The 9,727-nt window shown below is 42.2% G+C and overlaps 1 protein-coding gene across 1 annotated transcript in view; it reads right to left on the bottom strand.

Annotated features, from left to right (window-relative positions):
• Positions 1 to 1,468: 1,468 nt before the first annotated feature.
• CCDC172 (coiled-coil domain containing 172) overlaps positions 1,469 to 9,727 on the bottom strand; it is a 32,444-nt gene continuing 24,185 nt past the window's right edge. Inside the window, exons 7-8 of the mRNA XM_075611992.1 lie at positions 5,779 to 5,866; positions 1,469 to 4,022 (exon numbers count right to left, since the gene is read on the bottom strand). Of these exons, the coding sequence (XP_075468107.1) occupies positions 3,972 to 4,022; positions 5,779 to 5,866 (139 nt within the window). The 3' untranslated portion in view covers positions 1,469 to 3,971. The remainder of the gene's footprint in view (positions 4,023 to 5,778; positions 5,867 to 9,727) is intronic.

Here is a 9,727-nt window from a genome sequence, read left to right as displayed (position 1 = left end):
CTCCTTGAGAAAGCGCCATTTAGGCGTGAAATGCATAGGAAGTGGTTTATGGAGATTGCCATCTCCTGTTTGTCCAAATAAAGCCTTTTCTACTTGACCTACCTGGGTACAGTGCAACTTGATTCTGCCATCCAGTTATTGCTCTGGATATTCTCCTTTTCTTCTATTCCTCTTGAATAGCGTGTCTGAGATCCGATGCATTGTCAGGAACCCCAACCCTCTCTAATACTGCGTCTGAGATCAGATGCATTGTAAGGAACCCCAACCCTCTCTAATACTGCGTCTGAGATCAGATGCATTGTAAGGAACCCCAACCCTCTCTAATACTGCGTCTGAGATCAGATGCATTGTAAGGAACCCCAACCCTCTCGACTAGCGCGTCTGAGATCAGATGCATTGTAAGGAACCCCAACCCTCTCTAATAGCGCGTCTGAGATCAGATGCATTGTAAGGAACCCCAATCCTCTCTAATAGCGTATCTGAGATCAGATGCATTGTAAGGAACCCCTACTCTCTCCAATTGCGCGTCTGAGATCAGATGCATTGTAAGGAACCACAACCATCTCTAATAACGCATCTGAGATCAGATGCATTGTAAATTCGGGTGGTGGGGGGGAGGTTCAGAGACAAAAAACAATCCGTTTCCGGACGAATTTTTGAACAATCTGCAAACGGATTCTTAAAAAAAGAACACACACAGACGGACACACGCACACATCCTTTCTAATGTACCTCCAAATAAATGAGTGAGACATGCCAGGGCTGAAAAAGAAGCACACCTAAGGTGCCTGGCTGGGAGATATACTGATGGCTATGCAAAGTATATTTAAATGAGTCCCCTCCCACACTTCCAAAAACTATTTCCATACCAACTATATAGCGTTTATAATAATCCTAAAGCACCAACTGAATGACTGGAATGGTGATAGACCCAACCGGACTAGAACCCACAACTCCTGCTTTTCTAGGCCACAGCTCTGGCAGCGTGAGCTAAACCAGCTGATGAGCAGAATTACTGTCACAGCTGTGCTTCACCTTGTTTCTAATTGTGTGTCAGAAAACGTGTTTTATTCCATTTATATTAGAATATGGTGAGAGGGAAAAGGCAATCCTTTAGAGGTGTACTCCTAAATACTTCAAGTGGGCAAAATACCCCTTAGAGATGTATAATGACCTGTACAACGTACCTTTTAATACATATACAATTAAATCCAATGATGGATTAGAATTAATCTGCCCAGATTTGTAAATACTGTATGCAATCCGTATGTGGATTTTAGTGTGCGGGATGGATTTTGTCAAAATGATCCGTGGATTTCCGGGAAATGGATATTGACAGTTTTGCCCACCCCTACAGTATTCAAGATACCGAGGCAAACGTTGTTACAGAAGGAGTAACTTAATGTACCTGTACCAATAAGTGGGCTAATGGCAAGAAGAGAGCGAGTTAGAAAACAAATGGAAGCAGTTTTTGAAAAGACCATTTATTAATCCAGTAGTACTGTACTTGGAATAAAGCAATAACCATTTAGTGCAACGTGAACACTTTTTGCAGAATGCTACCCATAAACTGTAAAAAAAAAGTTAATATCCATCCCTTACAGAGCTCTTGGTATGTATATCTCCTAATGTACAAGAACAACAATTATAAATAATTCAATTTTATTGAACAGATTTAAGTGAGAGAAGAAATAAAACATTATGTTCCAAAGATTAAACTGAATAGGATTATGCAAAATAAATCAAGATGGATTGTGATAATTTGATCATAGCTGGGTGTTGTGAATGATGTCGGGAAGAAATGCTATTGCACTATAACACCTTTTTAATTCTCACTGTATGATCCAGTAGATTCTCAACTGAATAATATATAAATTGTATCGGACAACTCATGATGAGACCGATTATGGCTCAGGATCCCTGCTCAATTCAGTGGACGAAAACGCCTCGTTAGAAGTCTGAAACGTATTGAACATCAAAACCCAGTGTTTAGCTGTAAATTCCAAGCAACAGAGTGTCTATCTGATGAATAATTTGTGTACTAGGATTCAGCACAATTGATTAGTAATGACTGGATATCAGTGCCTTTAGCAATGTAATGTACAGCAGTCTGTGAGATATTTTACGCCATTCCCATTTCCTTGAAGGATCACAATCCCCAAGTTCTTCCCCAAGAGAAACAAGTACTGCCAAAATACTCAACTTGCGTTATGTGTCAGAAATGTCTGCAGTTGTGTTAAACTGAAGCAGCATCATTAATGAAACCATCGTGCTGCAAAGAAAGCCTATTCACTTAAAGCAACAGTCCACACCCTGTTCCCTTTTTATTAATGTGTGAGAAGCAATGGGTCCTGGAGCTGAACCGCGGATCAATAGGCAACCACCATGGATGATGTTGAGGCTTCCTATTGGTCCGTGTAATGCGGGAGATTTGAACTTCCATTTTGTTTCCCCTAAAGGGATGTTGCCAGCAGCACCTTCCGCGGAAATTAACAAGGTACAACTTCTGGGAGCCTCTGCTTCCCACACATGTAAAAATAAAAGTGTGTATCTAGGGGGAGGTGGGAAGAGGAGGGGAGAGGGGGGAGATGGGAGGTGGCAAGGGGGATTGGGGTGTTGGGGAGTGACGAGCAGAAGAAATTCCTTCTTTGTGTGGGCTCACCTGGGAGTTACAGCTGCCATTCCCACTTACTGTAACATCTAAGGCCCTAAGAATTGTTCCTTGGACATACAGATTCACAGTCATTGTATTGTGTTTAAGGGGCCTATGCAGAGAGCAGCGCTATTTCGAAATTCGCCATTTTTTGGAGAAAATCGCGCAGAAAGCAGCAGAAAATGGCGAGTTCCGAAAAACGCGCCAATTTTTCTTTTCTATTTGTAAAACTCGCCTCGCGGCTGGCGAGAACCTCGCCAGTTTTAAAAATATCCTAATGCAGAGAGGCGCGAATGGCATCTAGCATCTCACATTTTTGCCGCGCCAGGAAAAGATGGCGCTCGCCGCCTATAGTAAAGGGGAAAAAAAAGGCGCGAATTTGTTTTTACACGTTTCTGAAGCGCGCATCTCGCCAATTTAAACTCGCCACACGCATCCATGTTAAACATAGCAGAATTCGCACTTTTCTGCATATGGAGATTAAAACTCTCCAAAAAAGCTACTTTTTAATAAATTCGCCAATTTTAAAATTCGCTGCTCTCTGCATAGGCCCCAAAGTCTATTAACAATCGTTGTATAATGGGTTAGCCATTTCTGCCTCTCTTGCTGTCATTTTTGTAAATGTGCTGTGCATCATAGTGCCGGGCCTGAGCTGATATAAATCTATTTATGTTTCCTGCTTCTAATGCAGACACTAAAGAACCAAATAATGTGACTTCCCACAATCAAAGGCATTAGTACCGTACAGTGTAAGTTTCATATATAGCGGCATTTCCAGGGATTTCATTGCGCTGAACCTGAACTAGTAATTTGCATATTAACAGAACATGAACATTAATTTTGTTTAGACCAGAGGTGGCCAACTCCAGTCCTCCAGTACCACCAACAGGTCAGGTTTTCAGCACATCCCTGCTTCAGCACAGGTGGCACAATTTGAGCCACCTATGCTGACGCAGGGATATTCTGAAAATCTGACTTGGTTGAACCCTCTGAGTTGGCCACCCTTGGTTTAAACCTACCAAAAACTGCAGAAGAGATATGTTGGCCTCCAGCCATTTTACCAAAATGTTCCATTTGTGGAAAGGATAAGCAAATCAACACGTAACGTTAAAGAAGTGAAAACAGATTCCTATTTCAAAATAACTGACATTTCCACTTACAGAAATACCTCTTTCTCTTGTAAACCGACAATATCACAACTGAGAAAAACTGAACATTTACCATTAGAGCTTCAGTTACTGTATATATGGATAGCACTGGTGTTCTCAGCATCACAGCTGGTTACATGTGTCCACATAAACACACAGTTACGTGCCATTTATCTGCTCAGATTCATTTTTTTTCCATGGGAAGCCTTTTGAGATAATTTCTAGAAAAGCAAAAAAGAGAGAAGGATTTAGAATGTTCTTATAATTCTGCCAGTGGAACTGCTTAGCCTGTAATCTGTTTAAAGCAGTAATGCATGTTTGAACATTGGGGTTTATTCAGAAAACTTTTAGAGCTGTTGGAGATCTTTAATGGCCAAGTACTTTGCTGCCTGTTAACCATCACTAATGGTTATTACAGTTTAGGGAATAAACAGATTGTGTTATAACATTTTCATAACAGTTGAAATCTTAATTTCTTACAATAAATGAGCATTAAAAGGTGGAAGGCTACTATTAGAACTCTTGCCATTTACATTTCCTATGAATATCCTTCCATTTGTGCTAGCCACACAACTATAATTACTTTCACTCCCAACACCGGGAGCTCTCAAGGGGCTGTTTAAATGCTGTCATGGACTCAGCTCTATTACTTTGCATTGTCCAACACAGAAACTGTGTTAGGCTACGCTTATAGTCCTGGCTATGGTGCATCGCATCAAAACAAGTTGATTTAATCCATCGCGTGCGCCTATAGTGGGCGTGACCGCGACACAGCGACCAAAATCACTGAAGTCAATGGAAAAAAAAATTTCGGTGACCGCGCATGACATCAGCGGCACGTGAGTGGTTCAGCCAATGAGGGTGAACAGCTCACGGCCACACCCCGCCACGTCCCCCAGGCCGCCGTCTCTTGTCTCCTACACTATAAGCAGAAATCGCTATTACAACGGCGACGGATGACATCACGTCTTCGCATCGCCATAGCCGGGACAATAAGCGCGGCCTTAGTCTGCAACCTGACCACACCCCTATTCCCTCCCACACTCAGTTCAGAGAACGGCAGTGTCACTTAGTTTCATTTTTTGGTCCTATTTAAGTGGTACCCCAGAAATGTTTTTTAGTGCTATTAAATCAATCTACAGTTGTGTAAATATATTTTAATTATGCAGATAATGTAAATATTATGTGTTTTATGTGTCCGTATATTTTGGTTCATGTTATGTTTTTGTGGGGGGGAGGGTGGGGGTTTATGCTAACCTTTATTTCTTCAAAGTTTCTGTAAATATTTATTGTGCAAACAAACTTTGAAAAACACAAAAAAAAAATCAATCAATCTACAGTAATAGATTGAGAGAAGTACGGCAAGAAAGCCATGCAAACATTGTATTTCTAGCTTTCATATATTTAACTCTTGAGTGCCATAATGATGAACTGGACGTTACAAGGAACGGCATGCTAGTGGCCCTTTATATTTGCTCGTGTATTGGAGATTGTAAGAATGGCTCTGAGTGGTAAGGTTAGACAACAAGAGCTTTCCCGCCTGCTGCCGAGTTCAGGAGTCTGAGAGTCACAACCATGTGATTGTTACCCAAGTCGATGGAGTAGTCGAGGTACCAGCATGTCCATGGCAATCAGGGGTCAAGGACATTCCAGCACGAAAAGGATGATAACCATACAATGCTTTGCTAAGCTAGTGTCTACTTAGAAAAATACCCTTCATGCAGTAGCATCTTTTCCGTTTTAATTTTGTTTTGCTTCATCGAATCTGTATGCAGACGCACTACACACCGCTAAAATAGCAGTGTTCGCATTGGAACCAAGTAAAACACAACCGGAGATGGTATACAGCAGCAGTACATTACATTTCTGAGACACAACCGTATTAAGACACGAATCAAACTACAACATAATGCTGCAAAACATATGTTTGCTTCTGAATAAACTTTAATTTCATAGAGAAGAAGAAAAAGGACATACCGCCTGCAAAAATTCTATCTCCATGCGTAGAGCCTCATAAACATTTTCCAAATCATCTTCTTTATATGAGTCCAGTTCTTTTTTTAGCCTGTGTACATGTAAAAAGGTTTGTACATTAACCCTTTGAAGTCTATGCTACCTTGCCTATAAAAAGAACCTTGCAAATAGAACTGCTGTCCCAATACTTCGTATCAAAGAAAAAGGGAAGTTACAAATACAGATATAACTATCATCTTTCATTCTTTAAGACAGTATTGCCTGCTGAATTATATGTTTTTAAGGTTTATTGAACCCTGGTGCAGCAAATGTCTTTACATATTTTTGGACCTGGATTTTTTTTTGCATAAATATAGCATAATGAGCAGGGCCAATGTTATTTTCAAACATTTGAACAGTGAACCAAATATGTGATCCATCTTTATATTCTTTAGGCACTGACTCTGTAAACAATGACACCAAGTTTGAAGCGGGGGAACCTGGTTTAAATCCCGGTGTCAGGTCCTTGGACAAGTCACTTTATCTCCCTGTGCCGTAGGCACCAAAAACATAAATTATAAACTCATCTGGGAAGGGACGAATTTCGAAATAGCGCTGCTCTCTGCAGTGGCGTAGCTAGACATGCATGGGCTCCCGAGCAAAAAAAATCCAGGTCCCCATTAATATTAATACGGACTGCAATTTTTTTCTCCATCCTCCATCCTCTCTCTCTCTCAAAATATCTCCCCCTCCCCATCGCTCCCTCTCATCATCTCTCCCCTTCCTCATCACCATCTCTCCCCATCCTCTCTCCATCCATCATCACATCTCCCCATCATCGTCACCTCTCTACCCCCACCATCACCTCTCTTCCCCCACCCTCATCACCTCACTCCCCCCACCATCACCTCTCTCTATTCCCGCCACCATAATCACCTCTCTCTCCCCCCACCATCATCACCTTTCTCTCCACCCCACCATCATCTACCCCGCCATCATCACATCTCCTTCCACCCCACCATCATCACATCTCCTTCCACCCCACTATCATCATCACCTCCCTCTCCCCCTCATCACCTCTCTCTCCCCCCCATCATCACCTCTCTCCCCCCATCATCATCATCTCTCTCTCGCCCCATCATCATCACCTCTCTCCCCCCCACCATCATTACCTCTCCCGCCCCCCATCATCACCTTCCCACCTCCTCGCCCTCATTCCTACCTGTCGGGGGTCCATCGCTCTCTTCAGACAGACGAGGGGAGATGGTATTCGGCAGCGGGTCCCTGGCGATAAACAGAAGCCGGCAGAGGAATTAGCAGCTGTTACAGAGCAGGACAGTAGGGGAGCAGCGCGCTCTAGTGGTCTGATCCAAAAGTATTTCTTACTTCCGGTGTCTGCTGCCAGAGCGTACTCCTCTCCTGCTCTGCCTGTGTAACAGCTGTCGGCTTCTATTTATCGCCGGGGACCCGCCGCCGAATACCATCTCCCCTCGCCTGTCTGAAGAGAGCGATGGGCTCCCGACAGGTGCGGGGAGAGCGGGCCCCCAGGCTTCGCCTGGTCTGCCCGGGTTATAGCTGCGTACTGCTCACTGTACTGTAATTGTAAAGCACTTTCAATACCATTGGGACAAAAGCGCTTTATGAAATAAAATTATCATTACTGTAATATATGTATATTTAGCTTTTCATATCAATGACTGACTCAAATATCACAGTATATCTAACAGTACTGTATATGTTGTACATACTGCTTTTATTAGGCACATAAAGAGGTTTACACCAATTTAACTAATTAAAAAGTTTAAAGATTCAAAAGGTGCAGCTATCAGTGACAAGTTTAACCCAGTTCTTAAAAAATTAAATGTTATATTTATAAAGAAAGAAATGTATATTTGATCAAAGTTGATCTCCAAAATAGAAAGCACCTGGGTAATTTCAGAATGAAGCGTGGGATTAGGAAAAGGGCAACTGACAGCAATTGTTTGTACCCATAACTGAGCTACTGCACCGACACACTTTATTCGAGCAAATACCCGGTATGTACCTGGCAGATACCTGGAATGCGCCGCTCCTCACCTCTGACAAGCCCCGTTGCATTTGCCTTCCCAGCCTGGGTTCATGCCTGGCTGACGGGCGGCTGATCTGTTAAATGATAATGATTAGGATTTAATAGGCTGCAATGCTTCGCGTGTCTACCAGATGGCATAAATTCATGAATTGTAATGCAGTATATATATATGTACTGTGCAGTATTGCAGCCAGCGGGAATAAAATGCTTCAATCCCTGCCGGAAAATAACTCAATGCACTCGGGCAGAAAACAGTCACAAACCTCAATACACCCGGGTATACCCGAATTCGTGGGACTAGCCGAGCTCGAATAAAGTGTGTCGCCAGTGTAATAGTGCTCACTGCGCACACAGCACTAGGATAGAGTGGAGTGATTCTGTTTCGCTTAAGACTCCTGGTAGAGGCCGAGATACACTACACGTTATTTTCCTTCAGTTTACCCCATATCCACAAAGTTAATTATATGCAAAAACTCATTAGCACAGGCTGAACATTGGGTTAAGTTAGCACTACAGTACATTGCGTTAGCTTCAAAGCATTTCTTACCTAAACGTAGCGTTACTCCCAGACCCTGAAATACAGTATAGGGAGAGAGTCCTAATTTGGTAAAATACAGTACCTCCCAGATACGGTACGTGGAGAGATACCTGTGAACATAACTGAACACCTATAATGCCCGAAAAATATGCTAATTTGAATATACTTTGCATATCGAAATTGGCATATTTCCCAGGTGGGTTCAGTTTTGCTCCCTAGTATCTCTCCACGTGTTGTATAAAGTAATTTTTGGGAGGTACAGTATATAAATCACTGGGTAGGATTCTCCCTGTCTCTCGCAACAATTATTTAGTGTACGGTCACTGGTCTGAAACAAGTGGTGTCCAATAGGAATTCAAAGCTAGCAACACTTGTGGTTGTCGTCTTTACATTTTCACCACGTTCTCGTGTGAGTCACAATAGTTTCATGCTCGCGAGTCACGATGCCCGTTGCATTACGCCCTCTCTCACACCACCCCTATCCCTCCTCCTCCTCCCACCTCGCTTTCTTACCCACACCCCCACCTCTCTCCCCATCTCCCAATATACACAAATAAACAAAAGACACCCTGTGGGCAGCACTCGTTGTAAGCAAATATGAATTGGTGGTAGATTTAAAATAAAAATGCTTTAATCGTATAATTTAAAATAAATGTCAAAATTGTTGAAAGAGTGGACAACTGACTGTGGTGACAAAATACAAAAAACAGACAAAAATACATAAAATACTGTAACTGAGATGTAGGGGGAGAGGTGGAATATCCACCTAACTGCTAATTAGCAGAGATCAACAATCAAGGACTGAATAGTCAACCCCCTAGTTCAGCAATAACAAGGTTAAAAAGCCTGTAAAGTAGATACAGGTGACGGAGAACTACCCATGCAAAGGTATATATCAATGTGCTATGTACAGTGGATAGCAATAGAGTGAAAGCTCACTGATAGTAATTTGATAGTCCACAATGAAATAAAGTTGCTGATAGTGAGGAGTACCCTCAATATAGGGTTAAAGCAAACCTAGCTATAGAAAGATGGATATGGTAGGCAATGTGTTAAATATTAGTGTGCACAAGAGCTCACAAAGTGTGGTGCTTAGCTCTGGGGCACGGATCTAGTCCGTATCCAGTTATAGCCCCCTAGTATAAATGTGCCACTTAAACTAGCTTAATAATACCTCACAAAATACATTGGTCATTCAGTAACTATCAGTAACTAAGTGCACAAGAGCTTACAAAATGTATTTTACAGCTCTGGGGCATGGATCTAGTCCGTATCCAGTTATGGCCCCCTAATTCAAATGTGCCACAGTAGCAAATAGGTAAACAGACTGTGAAAAAATAATAATGAGCAAACACATGAATGAGCCG

The sequence above is a fragment of the Ascaphus truei genome, chromosome 8 (genome assembly GCF_040206685.1).
Source record: "Ascaphus truei isolate aAscTru1 chromosome 8, aAscTru1.hap1, whole genome shotgun sequence".
In the NCBI taxonomy this organism is placed as follows: Eukaryota; Metazoa; Chordata; class Amphibia; order Anura; family Ascaphidae; genus Ascaphus; species Ascaphus truei.
Note: the sequence above shows the minus strand (reverse complement) of the source record. Positions and strands in the feature narration are given on the sequence as shown.